General features: G+C 41.0%; 1 protein-coding gene across 1 annotated transcript in view; it reads left to right on the plus strand.

Moving 5' to 3' along the window:
* RNF213 (ring finger protein 213) overlaps window positions 1-21397 on the plus strand; it is an 881087-nt gene that overhangs the window by 301183 nt on the left and 558507 nt on the right. Inside the window, exon 7 of the mRNA XM_053706514.1 lies at window positions 13193-13405. Coding sequence (XP_053562489.1) covers window positions 13193-13405 — 213 coding nt within the window. The remainder of the gene's footprint in view (window positions 1-13192; window positions 13406-21397) is intronic.

The following is a 21397-nucleotide window of genomic DNA, read 5'->3' on the forward strand; positions in this document are numbered from 1 at the left end:
TATACCTTTCAAGGGGCAAACTTTATTTGGGCCCGGTTTGAAAGAAATTATCGCTGACATTACAGGAGGTAAGGGCCACGCTCTACCTCAAGACAAAGCCAAAGCTAAGGCTAGACAGTCTAATTTTCGTCCCTTTCGGAATTTCAAAGCAGGTGCAGCATCAACTTCCATTGCACCAAAGCAGGAAGGAGCTGTTGCTCGTTACAGACAAGGCTGGAAACCTAACCAGTCCTGGAATAAGGGCAAGCAGGCCAGAAAACCTGCTGCTGCCCCTAAGACAGCATGAACCGAGGGCCCCCGATCCGGGACCGGATCTAGTGGGGGGCAGACTCTCTCTCTTCGCCCAGGCTTGGGCAAGAGATGTCCAGGATCCCTGGGCGCTAGAGATCATATCTCAGGGATACCTTCTAGACTTCAAATTATCTCCCCCACGAGGGAGATTTCATCTGTCAAGGTTGTCAACAAACCAAATAAAGAAAGACGCGTTTCTACGCTGTGTACAAGATCTATTATTAATGGGAGTGATCCATCCCGTTCCGCGGTCGGAACAAGGACAAGGGTTTTACTCAAACCTGTTTGTGGTTCCCAAAAAAGAGGGAACTTTCAGGCCAATCTTGGATTTAAAGATCCTAAACAAATTCCTAAGAGTTCCATCGTTCAAGATGGAAACTATTCGGACAATCTTACCCATGATCCAAAAGGGTCAGTACATGACCACAGTGGATTTAAAGGATGCTTACCTTCACATACCGATTCACAAAGATCATTACCGATATCTAAGGTTTGCCTTCTTAGACAGGCATTACCAGTTTGTAGCCCTTCCATTCGGATTGGCCACGGCTCCAAGAATTTTCACAAAGGTTCTGGGTGCCCTTCTAGCGGTTCTGAGACCGCGAGGAATTTCGGTAGCTCCGTACCTAGACGACATTCTGATACAAGCTTCAAGCTTTCAAACTGCCAAGTCTCATACAGAGTTAGTTCTGGCATTTCTAAGGTCGCATGGATGGAAAGTGAACGAAAAGAAGAGTTCTCTCTTGCCTCTCACAAGGGTTCCATTCTTGGGGACTCTTATAGATTCTGTAGAAATGAAGATTTATCTGACAGAAGACAGATTAACAAAGCTTCTAAATGCATGCCGTGTCCTTCATTCCATTCAACTCCCGTCAGTAGCTCAATGCATGGAGGTGATCGGCTTAATGGTAGCAGCAATGGACATAGTACCCTTTGCACGCCTACATCTCAGACCGCTGCAATTGTGCATGCTGAGTCAGTGGAATGGGGATTACTCAGATTTGTCCCCCACTCTGAATCTGGATCAAGAGACCAGAAACTCTCTTCTATGGTGGCTTTCTCGGCCACATCTGTCCAGGGGGATGCCTTTCAGCAGGCCGGACTGGACAATTGTAACAACAGACGCCAGCCTTCTAGGTTGGGGCGCTGTCTGGAATTCTCTGAAGGCTCAGGGACAATGGAGTCAGGAGGAAAGTCTCCTGCCAATAAACATTCTGGAATTGAGAGCAGTTCTCAATGCCCTTCTAGCTTGGCCCCAGTTAAAAACTCGGGGGTTCATCAGGTTTCAGTCGGACAACATCACGACTGTAGCTTACATCAACCATCAGGGAGGGACAAGAAGCTCCCTAGCAATGATAGAAGTATCAAAGATAATTCGCTGGGCAGAGTCTCACTCTTGCCATCTGTCAGCAATCCACATCCCGGGAGTGGAGAACTGGGAGGCGGATTTCTTGAGTCGCCAGACTCTTCATCCGGGGGAGTGGGAACTTCATCCGGAGGTCTTTGCCCAAATACTTCGACGTTGGGGCAAACCAGAGATAGATCTCATGGCGTCTCGCCAGAACGCCAAACTTCCTCGCTACGGATCCAGATCCAGGGATCCGGGAGCGGTCCTGATAGATGCTTTGACAGCACCTTGGAACTTCAGGATGGCTTATGTGTTTCCACCCTTCCCGCTGCTTCCTCGATTGATTGCCAAGATCAAACAGGAGAGAGCATCAGTGATTCTAATAGCGCCTGCATGGCCGCGCAGGACTTGGTATGCAGATCTAGTGGACATGTCATCCTGTCCGCCGTGGTCTCTACCTCTAAGACAGGACCTTCTGATTCAGGGTCCATTCAAACATCAAAGTCTAACTTCTCTGAAGCTGACTGCTTGGAAATTGAACGCTTGATTTTATCAAAACGTGGGTTTTCTGAGTCGGTTATTGATACCCTGATACAGGCTAGGAAGCCTGTTACCAGAAAGATTTACCATAAAATATGGCGTAAATACCTTTACTGGTGTGAATCCAAAGATTACTCCTGGAGTAAGGTTAGGATTCCTAGGATATTGTCTTTTCTACAAGAAGGTTTAGAAAAGGGTTTATCGGCTAGTTCATTAAAGGGACAGATCTCAGCTCTGTCCATCTTGTTACACAGGCGTCTGTCAGAAAATTCAGACATCCAGGCCTTTTGTCAGGCTTTAGCTAGGATCAAGCCTGTGTTTAAAACTGTTGCTCCGCCATGGAGTTTAAACTTAGTTCTTAACGTTTTACAGGGTGTTCCGTTTGAACCCCTTCATTCCATTGATATAAGATTGTTATCTTGGAAAGTTCTATTTTTAATGGCTATTTCCTCGGCTCGAAGAGTCTCTGAGTTATCAGCCCTACATTGTGATTCTCCTTATCTGATCTTTCACTCAGACAAGGTAGTTCTGCGTACTAAACCTGGGTTCTTACCTAAGGTTGTCTCTAACAGGAATATCAATCAAGAGATTGTTGTTCCCTCCTTGTGTCCAAATCCTTCTTCAAAGAAGGAACGTCTTCTACACAATCTGGATGTAGTTCGTGCCCTCAAGTTCTACTTGCAGGCAACTAAAGATTTTCGTCAAACTTCTTCCCTGTTTGTCGTTTATTCTGGACAGAGGAGAGGTCAAAAAGCTTCTGCTACCTCTCTCTCTTTTTGGCTTCGTAGCATAATACGTTTAGCCTATGAGACTGCTGGACAGCAGCCTCCTGAAAGAATTACAGCTCATTCCACTAGAGCTGTGGCTTCCACTTGGGCCTTTAAGAATGAGGCCTCTGTTGAACAGATTTGCAAGGCTGCAACTTGGTCTTCGCTTCATACTTTTTCCAAATTTTACAAATTTGACACTTTTGCTTCTTCGGAGGCTATTTTTGGGAGAAAGGTTCTTCAGGCAGTGGTTCCTTCTGTATAATGAGCCTGCCTATCCCTCCCGTCATCCGTGTACTTTTGCTTTGGTATTGGTATCCCAGAAGTAATGATGACCCGTGGACTGATCACACATAACAGAAGAAAACATAATTTATGCTTACCTGATAAATTCCTTTCTTCTGTTGTGTGATCAGTCCACGGCCCGCCCTGTTTTTTAAGGCAGGTACATATTTTTTAAATTATAATTCAGTCACCACTACACCCTTGGCTTCTCCTTTCTCGTTGGTCTTTGGTCGAATGACTGGAGGTGACGTAGAGGGGAGGAGCTATATAGCAACTCTGCTGGGTGAATCCTCTTGCACTTCCTGTAGGGGAGCAGATAATATCCCAGAAGTAATGATGACCCGTGGACTGATCACACAACAGAAGAAAGGAATTTATCAGGTAAGCATAAATTATGTTTTTTCTTATTTTTTGTGTGTTATTTGTCTTTGTGTTATTTGTCTTTTAAATGTACTGTGTTTTTTTACCCCCATTATGAATTTCTTTATATAATACTTTCTAATAAAAGTTAAAGGGACAGTCTAGTCCAAAATAAACTTTCATGATTCAGATAGAGAATATAATTTTAAACAATTTTCAAATTAACTTTTATCACCAAATTTGCTTTGTTCTCTTTAGTATTCTTAGTTGAAAGCTAAACCTAGGAGGTTCATATGCTAATTTCTAAGCCCTTGAAGGCCGCCTCTTCTCTCAGGGCATTTTGACAGTTTTTCACCACTAGAGTGTGTTAGTTCATGTGTGTTATATAGATACCACTGTGCTCACGCACGTAGAGTTCAGATGAGCCAGCTCTGATTGGCTAAAATGGATGGCTGTCAAAAGAACGGAAATAAGGGGGCAGTTTGCAGAGGATTAGATACAAGGTAATCACAGAGGTAAAAAGTGTATTTATATAACTGTGTTGGTTGTGCAAAACTAGGGAATGGGTAATAAAGGCATTATCTATCTTTTTAAACAATAAAAGTTCTGGTGTAGACTGTCCCTTTAAGTTTTAATACAATATTCCGGTCTTCCCCTCCTCCATCTTTGATTGAACATGTTATCTACTTATAGGTTCAGTGTGCCATAACAGTGCTTCTTTTCCTCTCTTTTTTTTAATATACTGTCTCCACAGTGGCCTATATCAAACATCAAGTGGGAACTCACAGTTCCCTAGCAATGAAGTAGGTTTCCTGTATTTCTCCAACATAGGTGTGTCCGGTCCACGGCGTCATCCTTACTTGTGGGATATTCTCTTCCCCAACAGGAAATGGCAAAGAGCCCAGCAAAGCTGGTCACATGATCCCTCCTAGGCTCCGCCTACCCCAGTCATTCTCTTTGCCGTTGTACAGGCAACATCTCCACGGAGATGGCTTAGAGTTTTTTAGTGTTTAACTGTAGTTTTTATTATTCAATCAAGAGTTTGTTATTTTGAAATAGTGCTGGTATGTACTATTTACTCAGAAACAGAAAAGAGATGAAGATTTCTGTTTGTATGAGGAAAATGATTTTAGCAACCGTCACTAAAATCCATGGCTGTTCCACACAGGACTGTTGAGAGCAATTAACTTCAGTTGGGGGAACAGTGAGCAGTCTCTTGCTGCTTGAGGTATGACACATTCTAACAAGACGATGTAATGCTGGAAGCTGTCATTTTCCCTATGGGATCCGGTAAGCCATGTTTATTACGATCGTAAATAAGGGCTTCACAAGGGCTTATTAAGACTGTAGACTTTTTCTGGGCTAAATCGATTCATTATTAACACATATTTAGCCTTGAGGAATCATTTTATTTGGGTATTTTGATATAATAATATCGGCAGGCACTGTTTTAGACACCTTATTCTTTAGGGGCTTTCCCAAAGCATAGGCAGAGCCTCATTTTCGCGCCGGTGTTGCGCACTTGTTTTTGAGAGGCATGGCATGCAGTCGCATGTGAGAGGAGCTCTGATACTTAGAAAAGACTTTCTGAAGGCGTCATTTGGTATCGTATTCCCCTTTGGGCTTGGTTGGGTCTCAGCAAAGCAGATACCAGGGACTGTAAAGGGGTTAAAGTTCAAAACGGCTCCGGTTCCGTTATTTTAAGGGTTAAAGCTTCCAAATTTGGTGTGCAATACTTTTAAGGCTTTAAGACACTGTGGTGAAAATTTGGTGAATTTTGAACAATTCCTTCATGTTTTTTCGCAATTGCAGTAATAAAGTGTGTTCAGTTTAAAATTTAAAGTGACAGTAACGGTTTTATTTTAAAACGTTTTTTGTACTTTGTTATCAAGTTTATGCCTGTTTAACATGTCTGAACTACCAGATAGACTGTGTTCTGAATGTGGGGAAGCCAGAATTCCTATTCATTTAAATAAATGTGATTTATGTGACAATGACAATGATGCCCAAGATGATTCCTCAAGTGAGGGGAGTAAGCATGGTACTGCATCATTCCCTCCTTCGTCTACACGAGTCTTGCCCACTCAGGAGGCCCCTAGTACATCTAGCGCGCCAATACTCCTTACTATGCAACAATTAACGGCTGTAATGGATAATTCTGTCAAAAACATTTTAGCCAAAATGAACACTTATCAGCGTAAGCGCGACTGCTCTGTTTTAGATACTGAAGAGCATGACGACGCTGATAATAATGTTTCTGAAGGGCCCCTAACCCAGTCTGATGGGGCCAGGGAGGTTTTGTCTGAGGGAGAAATTACTGATTCAGGGAACATTTCTCAACATGCTGAACCTGATGTGATTACATTTAAATTTAAGTTGGAACATCTCCGCATTCTGCTTAAGGAGGTATTATCCACTCTGGATGATTGTGACAAGTTGGTCATCCCAGAGAAACTATGTAAAATGGACAAGTTCCTAGAGGTGCCGGGGCTCCCAGAAGCTTTTCCTATACCCAAGCGGGTGGCGGACATTGTTAATAAAGAATGGGAAAGGCCCGGTATTCCTTTCGTCCCTCCCCCCATATTTAAAAAATTGTTTCCTATGGTCGACCCCAGAAAGGACTTATGGCAGACAGTCCCCAAGGTCGAGGGAGCGGTTTCCACTTTAAACAAACGCACCACTATACCCATAGAGGATAGTTGTGCTTTCAAAGATCCTATGGATAAAAAATTAGAAGGTTTGCTTAAAAAGATGTTTGTTCAGCAGGGTTACCTTCTACAACCAATTTCATGCGTTGTCCCTGTCGCTACAGCCGCATGTTTCTGGTTCGATGAGCTGATAAAGGCGGTCGATAGTGATTCTCCTCCTTATGAGGAGATTATGGACAGAATCAATGCTCTCAAATTGGCTAATTCTTTTACCCTAGACGCCACTTTGCAATTGGCTAGGTTAGCGGCTAAGAATTCTGGGTTTGCTATTGTGGCGCGCAGAGCGCTTTGGTTGAAATCTTGGTCGGCTGATGCGTCTTCCAAGAACAAGCTACTTAACATTCCTTTCAAGGGGAAAACGCTGTTTGGCCCTGACTTGAAAGAGATTATCTCTGATATCACTGGGGGTAAGGGCCACGCCCTTCCTCAGGATCGGCCTTTCAAGGCAAAAAATAAACCTAATTTTCGTCCCTTTCGTAGAAACGGACCAGCCCAAAGTGCTACGTCCTCTAAGCAAGAGGGTAATACTTCTCAAGCCAAGCCAGCTTGGAGACCAATGCAAGGCTGGAACAAGGGAAAGCAGGCCAAGAAACCTGCCACTGCTACCAAGACAGCATGAAATGTTGGCCCCCGATCCGGGACCGGATCTGGTGGGGGGCAGACTCTCTCTCTTCGCTCAGGCTTGGGCAAGAGATGTTCTGGATCCTTGGGCGCTAGAAATAGTCTCCCAAGGTTATCTTCTGGAATTCAAGGGGCTTCCCCCAAGGGGGAGGTTCCACAGGTCTCAGTTGTCTTCAGACCACATAAAAAGACAGGCATTCTTACATTGTGTAGAAGACCTGTTAAAAATGGGAGTGATTCATCCTGTTCCATTAAGAGAACAAGGGATGGGGTTCTACTCCAATCTGTTCATAGTTCCCAAAAAAGAGGGAACGTTCAGACCAATCTTAGATCTCAAGATCTTAAACAAGTTTCTCGAGGTTCCATCGTTCAAGATGGAAACCATTCGAACTATTCTTCCTTCCATCCAGGAAGGTCAATTCATGACCACGGTGGATTTAAAGGATGCGTATCTACATATTCCTATCCACAAGGAACATCATCGGTTCCTAAGGTTCGCATTCCTGGACAAGCATTACCAGTTCGTGGCGCTTCCTTTCGGATTAGCCACTGCTCCAAGGATTTTCACAAAGGTACTAGGGTCCCTTCTAGCTGTGCTAAGACCAAGGGGCATTGCTGTATTACCTTATTTGGACGACATTCTGATTCAAGCGTCGTCCCTTCCTCAAGCAAAGGCTCACACGGACATAGTCCTGGCCTTTCTCAGATCTCACGGATGGAAAGTGAACGTGGAAAAGAGTTCTCTATCTCCGTCAACAAGGGTTCCCTTCTTGGGAACAATAATAGACTCCTTAGAAATGAGGATATTTCTGACAGAGGCCAGAAAAACAAAGCTTCTAGACTCTTGTCGGATACTTCATTCCGTTCCTCTTCCTTCCATAGCTCAGTGCATGGAAGTGATCGGGTTGATGGTAGCGGCAATGGACATAGTTCCTTTTGCGCGCATTCATCTAAGACCATTACAACTGTGCATGCTCAGTCAGTGGAATGGGGATTATACAGACTTGTCTCCGAAGATACAAGTAAATCAGAGGACCAGAGACTCACTCCGTTGGTGGCTGTCCCTGGACAACCTGTCACAAGGGATGACATTCCGCAGACCAGAGTGGGTCATTGTCACGACCGACGCCAGTCTGATGGGCTGGGGCGCGGTCTGGGGATCCCTGAAAGCTCAGGGTCTTTGGTCTCGGGAAGAATCTCTTCTACCGATAAATATTCTGGAACTGAGAGCGATATTCAATGCTCTCAAGGCTTGGCCTCAGCTAGCGAGGGCCAAGTTCATACGGTTTCAATCAGACAACATGACAACTGTTGCGTACATCAACCATCAGGGGGGAACAAGGAGTTCCCTAGCGATGGAAGAAGTGACCAAAATCATTCTATGGGCGGAGTCTCACTCCTGCCACCTGTCCGCTATCCACATCCCAGGAGTGGAAAATTGGGAAGCGGATTTTCTGAGTCGTCAGACATTGCATCCGGGGGAGTGGGAACTCCATCCGGAAATCTTTGCCCAAGTCACTCAGCTGTGGGGCATTCCAGACATGGATCTGATGGCCTCTCGTCAGAACTTCAAAGTTCCTTGCTACGGGTCCAGATCCAGGGATCCCAAGGCGGCTCTAGTGGATGCACTAGTAGCACCTTGGACCTTCAAACTAGCTTATGTGTTCCCGCCGTTTCCTCTCATCCCCAGGCTGGTAGCCAGGATCAATCAGGAGAGGGCGTCGGTGATCTTGATAGCTCCTGCGTGGCCACGCAGGACTTGGTATGCAGATCTGGTGAATATGTCATCGGCTCCACCTTGGAAGCTACCTTTGAGACGAGACCTTCTTGTTCAGGGTCCGTTCGAACATCCGAACCTGGTTTCACTCCAGCTGACTGCTTGGAGATTGAACGCTTGATCTTATCGAAGCGAGGGTTCTCAGATTCTGTTATCGATACTCTTGTTCAGGCCAGAAAGCCTGTAACTAGAAAGATTTACCACAAAATTTGGAAAAAATATATCTGTTGGTGTGAATCTAAAGGATTCCCTTGGGACAAGGTTAAGATTCCTAAGATTCTATCCTTCCTTCAAGAAGGATTGGAAAAAGGATTATCTGCAAGTTCCCTGAAGGGACAGATTTCTGCCTTGTCTGTGTTACTTCACAAAAAGCTGGCAGCTGTGCCAGATGTTCAAGCCTTTATTCAGGCTCTGGTTAGAATTAAGCCTGTTTACAAACCTTTGACTCCTCCTTGGAGTCTCAATTTAGTTCTTTCAGTTCTTCAGGGGGTTCCGTTTGAACCCTTACATTCCGTTGATATTAAGTTATTATCTTGGAAAGTTTTGTTTTTAGTTGCAATTTCTTCTGCTAGAAGAGTTTCAGAATTATCTGCTCTGCAGTGTTCTCCTCCTTATCTGGTGTTCCATGCAGATAAGGTGGTTTTACGTACTAAACCTGGTTTTCTTCCAAAAGTTGTTTCTAACAAAAACATTAACCAGGAGATTATCGTACCTTCTCTGTGTCCGAAACCAGTTTCAAAGAAGGAACGTTTGTTGCACAATTTGGATGTTGTTCGCGCTCTAAAATTCTATTTAGAAGCTACAAAGGATTTTAGACAAACATCTTCCTTGTTTGTTGTTTATTCCGGTAAAAGGAGAGGTCAAAAAGCAACTTCTACCTCTCTCTCTTTTTGGATTAAAAGCATCATCAGATTGGCTTACGAGACTGCCGGACGGCAGCCTCCCGAAAGAATCACAGCTCATTCCACTAGGGCTGTGGCTTCCACATGGGCCTTCAAGAACGAGGCTTCTGTTGATCAGATATGTAGGGCAGCGACTTGGTCTTCACTGCACACTTTTACCAAATTTTACAAGTTTGATACTTTTGCTTCTTCTGAGGCTATTTTTGGGAGAAAGGTTTTGCAAACCGTGGTGCCTTCCATTTAGGTGACCTGATTTGCTCCCTCCCTTCATCCGTGTCCTAAAGCTTTGGTATTGGTTCCCACAAGTAAGGATGACGCCGTGGACCGGACACACCTATGTTGGAGAAAACAGAATTTATGTTTACCTGATAAATTACTTTCTCCAACGGTGTGTCCGGTCCACGGCCCGCCCTGGTTTTTTTAATCAGGTCTGATAATTTATTTTCTTTAACTACAGTCACCACGGTACCATATGGTTTCTCCTATGCAAATATTCCTCCTTAACGTCGGTCGAATGACTGGGGTAGGCGGAGCCTAGGAGGGATCATGTGACCAGCTTTGCTGGGCTCTTTGCCATTTCCTGTTGGGGAAGAGAATATCCCACAAGTAAGGATGACGCCGTGGACCGGACACACCGTTGGAGAAAGTAATTTATCAGGTAAACATAAATTCTGTTTTTGACTTGGACAGAGAGCAAGCTCTGTACAATTTCTGATATTCATATCCAAGCTGTGAACAACTGTGAAGCAGTCTTTCTCAGTTGCCTATTCTTTCATTCAGGGGAATGGTCACTCCATCTGGATGTCTTCTACCAGATCTTGATCTATGGGGTGTTCCAGAAATAGACCTGAATCGCCATAAGCCCCCTACTCTAGTAACCCCTAACCTGCCGCATAGCCCACCGCAAAGTCCCCACTACAATATTAACTCCTATACCGCCACACCCCTATTGCAAAGTAACACACTACACTATTAAGCCCTAAACCACCACAACCCCCATATCAAAGTAACCCACTACAATATTAACCCCTAAACCACCACAACCCCCATTGCAAAGTAACTTACTACACTATTAACCCCATAAACCTTCACAAGCCGCATCCCAAAGTAACCCACTAACATCTAAACCCCCTAACCTAACACCCCCTAAGTTACCCCAAAACATACTAACCTTACCTGTAAAAACAACTTAACCGTACCTTAAAAAATAAAATGCTGGCTTAAGGACAGAAAACAAAGTGTAAATGGAGTACATCCAGTAGAGGGGGATGTTACTAGTGGTGTTCCTCAGGGGTCAGTTCTGGGGCCTGTTTTGTATAACATATTTATCAGAGATATTAGCAAAGGGCTACAGGTGAAAGTATGTCTGTTTGCAGATTATACTTAAGTTTGTAATAAAGTAGATGTTCTGGGGGGTAGATATAATGAGAAGTGATATATAACAATTAGAGGATTGGACAAATGACTGCTAAAGTTTAACACACAAAAGTGTAAAATTATGCATTTAGGGAAGAAAATTCCAAACGTTAATTACAGACTCAATGACACTTCACTGACTGTTACAAATGAGGAATGGGACTTGGGGGATTATTATTTCAGATGACTTAAAATTTAGTAAACAATGTAGTACTGCAGCGAGTAAATGCCAGCAGATTGCTTGGATGTATTGGTAGAGGTATTTGCAGACGCAATAGTAAGGTTCTTATGCCACTTTACAGATCATTAGTTAGGCCTCATCCCTAAGTATTGTGTGCATTTCTGGAGGCCATATCTTCAGCATATAAACAAACTGGAATCTGTATAAAGGAGGGCTACTAAAATAGTACATGGTCTAAAAAATAAAACGTACCAGGAGAGGCTCAATTACCTAAATATTTATAGCTTAGAGGAAAGAGGTGACATGATAGCAAATTCCAAGTATATTAAAGGGCTTAGTAAATCTGAGCCAGTGAGTATTTTACATAAAAATTAAAATTCATGATCTCAAGCTTAAGGGTAGTAGATTCAGGAGTAATCTGCAGAAGCAGTTCTTTACAGAGAGAGGGTGATTGATTAATGGAATACACTTCCAAAAGAGGTAGTAATAACAAACACTATGGGGGACTTTAGTTCGTAGGATAGCCTTATGATTATGTATTTTATTGGTATCTGAGAGTAACAAAGAGAATCATTTTATAGAAATATCACAACTGCTACACACTTTGGATGTGTTTGTGAGAGAGAATGTGTGCCAGGGAGTGTTTATAGCTGAGCCCTCGAACAATTATTTGGTACCTCAAGGAAATAGATTAAGAAAAACATGAGAGAGAAACCACAGATGCAGAAGAAATAACGGTTACCATACTTCACCACACTTTACAAGTGAGAGAGGAAACATGGATGCAGACAAACCCATGAAGTGATTTAAAAATGTTGTTCTACCATGTTTTACACTTTGAGAAAGAAGGAGAGAGTCAATATAAATATATATATATAGTATATATGATTGTGTGTTTTGAAAAATATGTCCTAGTGCTACTAGTCCCCTGAAAATTCCTACTAGCCCACTTTTTCAATGCCAAATTTTTGCAGCGCCATAAGCAAAATTGTGATATTCTCTTCCATTATACATTTGTATTACGGATAAAACACTATTGAACACTATTTTATATGCTTACACAGTACACCAATAAATAATTCAATTAATTTACCTAAGATGGTAGCAGACATAGGCTGGACACAGTTTAAATTGCAGCAGGCAGGACATACGGTTCAGATATTCACTTGTAAAGATGCACACAAACACACATAGGCAAGGAGAGCGATACACAAACACATGCACACACAAACAGGGATATACTCACATTCAGACATACATCTCCACAAATAGACAGAAATAGATACACACACAGGAACACACAAGGACACACAAGTGTTTCTTAGTCAAACGTCTCAATTCCAAGTCAAGTCGTGAGTCATTATTGTCTAAGTCTAAATCGAGTTGCAAGTCATGTTGATTATGCTGAGTTAAATTGGAAGCGATCAAATTTGGGAGTATAAGTCATGCATCTCAAATCCGCAACCCTGGAATCCGTAGCATTTGATATTTATTTTACTAACTTTCACTTAAACTTCTGAAAAAGCCACCAATAAAAGAGTAATATAAATGTAAAACATTTAATGCTAGTCACCTGAATATGATTGGTATATCCTTTTAACATCTCTGTAATATATTATTAGAAAAATACCTTCTACATTAATTTAACATTGGCTCCATTTTCATGCTCCAGGAACTCATTTTGGAGAATTCAGATTATTGTGTATGCCTTGTGCACTGCTAGTGAAGCATGTGCACAGTGTGTACCCAACATATTTTGTATGCTTCAATAATTGCTTTGGAGACATGTAAACCGAGCCAATACCCAAACCTCCAAATATTTTAGTAATGAACTTGGGTGTAAGAGATGGGGCTTAAGTGCTCCTTTTTCAATTCCTATGGGTCCAGGTGCTTTTTACATTCCAGTGGCTTTTGGTCCAGCAGTTTGACATTCTTAAATTTAAGCCATTTACAGTAGGTACAAAATACTAAGTTCTGCAATGTTTTCTTTTTGCAGAATGGATGTGTACTTGAAATTATTGTGTAAAAGATGCATTGATGAAGATGTTAACCACTGGTTGTGGGTGCTACCGCTACTACATGCATTCTCTGCTTTGTCACATTCTGATAATTCATCAAAGGTAGAGAAACTCAAGCAAGAAGATGAATGGGCTGCACTGGAAGGACTTCCATATGATAGCTTAATAAACACTCCGATTACCTACAAAAGGTTGGTCTTTTGTCTTATGCATCTACATTATGCTTAGTGTTTTCAGAAGCATTTATTTCTAAATCATTATTATTTATCAAAATGAATGGAAATGACATTCTAATTTATCTTAAAGGACCAGTAAATACAGTAGATTTGCATAATCAACAAATGCACAATTAAAAGACAATGCAATATCACTTAGTCTGAACTTTAAATGAGTAGTAGATTTTCTTCTGACAATTTTGAGATATGTTTATTTTCACTCCTACTGTATCATGTGACCGCCATCAGCCAATCACAAATGCAAATAAGTATATTCTGTGAATTCTTGCACATGCTCAGTAGATGCTGGTGACTCAAAAAGTTAGACTGTGCACATTTTGTTAATGGAAGTAAATTGTATAGTTGTTTAAAATGGCATGTTCTATCTGAATCATGAAAGTTTTTTAAAGGGCCATAATACCCAAATGTTTAAACACTTGAAAGTGATGCAGTATAGATGTAAAAAGCTGACTAGAAAATATCACCTGAACATCTCTATGTAAAAAAGAAAGATATTTTACCTCAAAAGTTTCTCAGTAGCCACATCCCATTGTAAAGGATTTCTAAGCAGCATATTAGTGTGTCTGTCCTGGGACAGCTTAGTGGATGAGCCTCGTGAACTCTCATATTATTTCACCAATCAGGTAAAAGAAGCTTACTAGGAAATCTCATGAGAGTTAAGTCAAATCTCATGAGATCACAGTAAAAGAGTTCATGACCTCAGCACTGCTGATGCTGATTGGCTGCAGTTCATTTCTTCATTTTTTTTATTTTTTTACCTGCAGCTGGGAGCAGCTGAGTATAACTTTTTACACAGAACTTACTCTGCTGAGCTGAGGAGATTGTGAGGTAAAATAACTTCATTTTTTACATAGAGATGTTCAGGTGATATTTTCCTGTCAGCTTTTTACAGTTATACTGCATTAGTTTCAAGTGATTTAGCATATGAGTATTATGTCCCTTTAATTTTTTTAAAAATATATATTTTAGTGGGGTCTAATATGTTTATTAGTTATGCATATATATTTTGGTACACAAAACAGTTTGTGTATGTTGACACTACTCATGGTACTCAGCAGATCAAAAGGAAAATAACTATACATTTACTAGGGTTAGTGCCAGATTCTTTGAACCTCTCTGGTCTGGTGAGATTGGTCAGTACTTCAAGGTTCCTCAAAGAAAGGGAAATATTACCTTGAGCTGTTTATCTTCCTATATGCAGGGTTCTGGATATGAAGTAGAGATACCTCAGTTACAAAATATTGCTAGTCAGATTTGCTACATATTGTGCATAAAAAAACAAAATGCATTGATATTTTTAATACAAATTTAATGTATGAGAAGTTGGCCTAGTATCCAAGGCTGGCACAAGTCAGGACACACCATTTTGCCAATACTTACTGAAATCAATTTTATTTTTATTTTTAAAGGACCAGTCAACACAGTAGATTTGCATAATCAACAAATGCATGATAACAAGACAATACAATAACATTTACTCTGAAATTAAAATAAGTAGTAGATTTTTTTCAAATTTCAAACAAATTTCAAAGTTATGTATATTTCCATTCCACCTGTACCATGTGATAGCAATCAGCCAATCACAAATGCATATACGTATAGTCAGTGAATTCCTGCACATGCTCAGTAGGAGCTGGTGACTCAAAAAGTGTAAATATAAAAGAATGTGCACATTTTTTTAATGGAAGTAAATTGGAAAGTTGTTTAAAATTACATGCTGTATCTGAATCATGAAAATTTAATTTGACCTGAGTGTCCCTTGGTCTATTTTCTTTATCCACAGGTCCATGTTAGAAAGGAAGCCTTTCAAACCTAGTGAGCTGCCTTGCTGCCAGGCAGATTATTATGGAGGTAAGTGCTGTTTTTTATTTTTCTGATAGTGTTCAGAAAAGGTTGGCACTTATGTGGTTAATTTTGGGATAGTGAACCTGTTTGTGCAGGTTTTATATTGTCGCAGTTTTTATGGGGCACTGCTGAGATAGGGTTTTTGGTTAGTGTGACTCTGTTTAGGAGTGTTTTTACTCTCCCTGTATGGCTCTTTATTCTTTATTTTTATTTTAGAGGAGGACTGTGTTTTTTCTTTAAGAGGCAGACTGCTTGTGAAGTTTAGTCTTGCTTTCTTATTTTTCCCGGCGGCTGTTGGTAAGTTGTGAAGTAATGTCGGCCGGGAGGTGATTGCATACGCCCACGATGGGCGGAGCTTTTTCGGCGCAAGTTTTGCGCGCACTTTTCTTTTTCCTTCTGGGTATAGGAGGTGTTTCTCTGTCGGCTCCTGTTCCGGTCCGTGTGTGGTAACAGTCCGGAGAGCGGGAGTCCGGATTATCTTTGGCTATGTTGTTTATTGCTCTGGTCCATAGGTGGTCAGGTAAGCACCTCAGCAAGGCTTGTTGAGGTGTAGAGGTGCTGCAGGGGTCTAGATTTTATTTTCTGTGCGTTATTTTTTGTTGAACTTTTTTTTTACTTAAAGTAACAGTAATGTTAATTTTATTTTATTTTTTTGCTGCTGCTGCTGCAGTTTTTTTTTAAATTTAAATATTAGTATAATATTTTTTTTTTGTGCTACGGATGGATCAAGAGGACCTGCAAGATATTACTTGCACTTTATGTCTAGATGCTAATGTGGAGCCACCTATCCCTTTCTGTTCCTCATGTATAGAAAGAGCTTTACAGTACAGGGATAGTATTTTTGATTCAGAGCCTTCATTTTCTAAGGAGAATGTTGTTCAGGAGTCTCCTGTTCAAGCTATACCGCAGCTTTCTCCCCAATCATCCCGATCTATGTGCTATTCACATATCCTCTGTTGTATCCAAGGTTTTGTCTGCTTTTCCTGTGTTGCAGGGGAAGCGCAAAAGGAAGTATAAGGTTTCTGACTCTGTTGCATTTATGTCAAATGTTTCTTCCCATAAGTCTGAGAAGGAAGATACCTTTGTGGCGCCTGAGGGTGAAATTTCCGACTCTGATAGTGTAATTCCTTCTGCTGATTCTGAGGTTGTTTCTTTCAGATTTAAGCTGGAGCACCTCCGTTTGTTACTCAGGGAGGTTTTGGCTACCTTGGATGACTCTGATTCGACGGTCATAGTTAATCTCAAGAAGGCTAGTAAACTTAACAAGTTTTTTTAGGTTCCTTTCGTGGCGGAAGTTTTTCCTGTTCCAGATTGTGTTTCAGAGATTATTACACGGGAATAGGAGAAGCCCTGAATTCCTTTTCCCCCTTCGCCTATTTTTAGAAAGATGTTTCCTATTGCGGATTCTATTAAGGAATCTTGGCAGATGATTCCTAAGGTTGAAGGAGCTATTTCCACTTTGGCCAAGAGGACCACTATTCCTATTGAGTGTAGTTGTTCTTTCAAGGATCCCATGGATAAAAAGTTGGAGGCTTTGCTTAAGAGGATGTATGTTCACCAGGGGTTCCAATAGTAGCCTGCCGTGTGTATTACTATGATTACAAGTGCAGCTGCATATTGGTTTGATGCATTGTCTGATTCTATTCAGCAGGATATTTCACTTGAGGAGATTCAGGATAGAATTAGGACTTTAAAATTGGCTAATTCTTTTATTGCCGATGCTTCTTTACAGGTCATCAAGTTGGGAGCAAAGATTTCTGGCTTTGCTGTTCTGGCGCTCAGGGCTTTATGGTTAAAGTCCTGGTCTGTGGATGTATCATCTAAATCTAAGCTTTTATCCATTTCTTGCAAGGGTAACACCTTGTTTGGGCTTGCGTTGGCTAAGATTATTTCTGATATTACTGGAGGGAAAGGTCATTCTCTCCCTCAGGATAAGAGAAATAAACAGAAGGGTCGTCACAGTAATTTTCGTTCCTTTCGTATCTTCTCTGGTAAGTCTTCCTCTCCCTCCTCCAAACAGGATCAGTCCAAGTCCTCTTGGAAGTCCAATCAGTCCTGGAGCAAGGGGAAGCAATCTAAGAATCCTGCTGCTGATTCAAAGTCAGCATGAAGGGTCTGCCCCTGATCCGGGAATGGATCACGTGGGGGGCAGGCTTTCCTTTTTTGCCCAAGTCTGGGTTTGAGATGTTCCAGATCCCTGGGTGATAGATATTGTTTCCCAGGGATACAAACTGGAGTTTAAGACTTTTCCTCCCAGGGGCAGGTTTCTTCTTTCCAGGTTTTACCTGTAGACCAGATAAAAAGAGAGGCATTCTTAAGTTGCGTTCAGGATCTTACCGACATGGGAGTAATCGTTCCTGTTATAGAACAAGGACTAGGGTTCTATTCCAATCTGTTTTTCGTTCCCAAAAAGTAGGGAACTTTCAGACCCATCCTATATCTTAAATGTGTAAACAAATTTCTCAGAGTTCCGTCTTTCAAGATGGAAACTATTCGGTCAATTCTTCCTCTGGTTCAAGAGGGTCAATTCATGACTACAGTAGATCTGAAGGATGCATATCTTCATATTCCCATTCACAAGGATCATCACAGGTTTCTGAGATTTGCTTTCCTAGACAGGCATTTTCAGTTTGTGGCTCTTCCTTTTGGTATTGCATCAGCTCCCAGGGTGTTCTCAAAGGTCCTGGGTGCGTTACTGGCAGTGCTCAGACTGCAGGGGGTTGCGGTAGCTCCTTATCTGGACGATATTCTAGTTCAGACGCCATCTTTTCAACAAGCAAGCTCCCACATGGAGTTGTTGTTGTCTTTTCTGCGCACCCACAGTTGGAAGGTGAATTTAGGAAAAAGTTCCTTGATTCTGGCTACAATGGTGGTATTTTTGGGAACCATTATAGATTCTCTAGAAATGAAGATTTTTCTGACAGAAGCAAGGAAATTAAAGATGTTCAATTCATGCCTTGCTCTTCAGTCCTCTTCTCGGCCTTTGGTGGCCCAGTGTATGGAGGTTATTGGTCTGATGGTTTCAGTCATGGACATCATTCCGATTGCTCGGTTTCATCTCAGGCCTCTGCAGTTCTGCATGCTCAGTCAGTGGAACGGGGATTATATGGATCTGTCTACAAAGATTGTTTTAGATCAGGCTGCAAGAGATTCTCTTCCGTGGTGGTTGTCTCAAGATCTTCTCTCCCAGGGAACCTGTTTTCTTTCATGTAATTGGCAAGAGTCCATGAGCTAGTTACATATGGGATATACAATCCTACCAGGAGGGGCAAAGTTTCCCAAACCTCAAAATGCCTATAAATACACCCCTCACCACACCCACAATTCAGTTTTACAAATTTTGCTTCCTATGGAGGTGGTGAAGTAAGTTTGTGCTTAAAGATTTCTACGTTGATATGCGCTTCTCAGCATTTTGAAGCCCAGTTCCTCTCAGAGTACAATGAATGTCAGAGGGATGTGAAGGGAGTATCACCTATTGAATGCAATGGTTTTCCCCACGGGAGATCTATTTCATAGGTTCTCTGTTATCGGTCGTAGAGATTCATCTCCTACCTCCCTTTTCAGATCGATGATATACTCTCATATTCCATTACCTCTACTGATAACCGTTTCAGTACTGGTTTGACTATCTGCTATATGTGGATGGGTGTCTTTTGGTAAGTATGTTTTTATTACTTAAGACACCTCAGCTATGGTTTGGCACTTTATGCATTAATATAAAGTTCTAAATATATGTATTGTACTTATATTTGCCATGATTCAGGTTTCAGTATATTTCCTTTTGCAGACTGTCAGTTTCATATTTGGGAAATGCATTTTTTAGGAAAACTTATTTCTTACCTGGGGTATAGTCTTTTTTCAAATTGACTGTCATTTTAAATTTGCGGGCAGAATTAGGCTCGCGAGGGCGAAAAATGCCAAACTATATTTGGCGCAAGATTTTTTTTTAGCGCAAAGTTACGTTCGATGACGCAAATTCGTAATTTCCGGCGTCTTTGTTGACGCCGAGTCCTTTCACAAGGTTGCATCGTTAGTGACGCGAGTGTGTCATTTCTGGATGTTGTTAGCGCCAAAAAATGTTTCTCTGTTCGTTTGTGCGTCATACTTGCCGCCAAATATTTTCATTATTTAAACCCCATTCCTATGTGCCTCTTGCCTTTTTTTCTCTATCAGAGGGCTATGCTGTTTGCATTTTTTCCCCCATTCCTGAAACTGCCATATAAGGAAATTAATTATTTTGCTTTATATTATGTTTTTTCTCTTACATTTGCAAGATGTCTCAATCAGATCCTGTTTCAGAAGTCACTGTTGGATTCCTGCTGACTGATATGAGTCCTACCAAAGCTAAGTACATTTGTTGTAATTTTGTGGAGATTACATCTCCAGCTGTGGTTTGTAATAAGTTGTCTTGATAAACTTTTACTTGCAGAGAATGTGTCCATCAGTAATAGTACATTGCCTGTTGTTGTTCTTTTAACATCTAATGTACAAAACATATCTGTGAATTTATAACAATTTTTTGCTGTTTCTATTCAGAAGGCTTTGTCTGCCATCCCGCCTTCTAATAAATGCAAAGGTCTTTTAAAACTTCTCATAGAGTTGATGAAATTTCAAATGACCGACAACATACTGAATTATCCTCCTCTGATGAGGATCTATCTGATTCAGAAGATCCTTCCTCGGATATTGACACTGACAAATCTACTTATTTATTTAAAATGGAGTACATTTGTTCTTTGTTGACGAAGTGTTGATTATTGGATATTGAGGAGACTAGTCCTCTTGATATTAAAACTAGTAAACGTTTAAATTCTGTTTATATTCCTCCTGTGGTTGTTCCAGAGGTTTTTCCAGTTCCTGATGCTATTTCTGATATGATTTCTAAGGAATGGAATAGGCCTGGTACTTCTTTTATTCCTTCTTTAAGGTTTTAAAAATTGTATCTTCTGCCAGCAGTTAGATTTGAGTTTAAAAATCCCCAAAGTTGGGGTTCTCTCTACTCTTGCTAAACATACTTCTATTCCTATGGAAAAAAGTATTTATTTTAAGATCCTTTAGATAGGAAACTTGTATCTTATCTAAGGAAAGTTTATTTATTTTCAGTTCTTTTTCTTAGTCCTGCAATGTCTTTGGCTGTTGTTGCAGCTGTTTCAACCTTTTGGTTGGAAACTTTAGCGCAACAAGTATCGGTTCATGATTTGTCTAGCATTGTTAACTTGATTCAACATGCTAATAATTTCATTTGTGATGCCATTTTTTTAATATTATCAAAATTGACGTTAAATCTAGGTCTTTAGCTATTTTAGCTAGAAGAGATTTGTGGCTTAAATCTTGGAAATACTGGTATGACTTTTAAGTCGAGATTGCTATTTCTTTTCTTCCAAGGTAATAAATTATTTGGTTCACAGTTGGATTCAATAATTTCAACTGTCACTGGGGGGAAGGGAGTTTGTTTGCCTCAAGATTAGGATCTAAGGGTAAATCTAAAACTTCTAACCGTTTTTGTTCTTAAATAAGGAACAGAAATCTTATTCTTCCCCAAGGAATCTATTTCCATTTGGAAGCCTTCTTCAAATTGGAATAAATGCAAGCCATTTAAGAGATCAAAGCCAGCCCCCAAGTCTGCATTAAAGTGCGTCTCTTTTCCAGCTCAGCCGGTAGGGGGCAGATTAAGATGTTTGGGTCAATTCGGTCCAAAATCATTGGATTCAGAATATTGTCTCTCAGGGGTACAGAATAGGATTCAGGGTAAGACAGACCGCTTGTGAGAAGATTTTTCTCTCACGTATTCCAGCAAGCCCAGTAAAGGCTCAGACTTTCCTGAAGTGTGTTTCAGGCCTGGAGTTATCTGGGATAATCATGCCAGTTCCGTTTCAGGAACAGGGTCTGGGGTTTTATTCAAATCTATTCATTGTCCCAAAGAAAAAGATTCATTCAGACCAGTTTTGGATCTATAAATTTTGAATCAATATGTAAGAGTACCAATTTTCAAAATGGTGATTATAAGGTCTATTCTGCCTTTTGTTCAGCAAGGGCATTATGTGCCCACAATATACTTACAGGATGCATATCTTCATATTCTGATTCATCCAGATTGCTATC

The sequence above is a fragment of the Bombina bombina genome, chromosome 1 (genome assembly GCF_027579735.1).
Source record: "Bombina bombina isolate aBomBom1 chromosome 1, aBomBom1.pri, whole genome shotgun sequence".
Taxonomy (NCBI): Eukaryota; Metazoa; Chordata; class Amphibia; order Anura; family Bombinatoridae; genus Bombina; species Bombina bombina.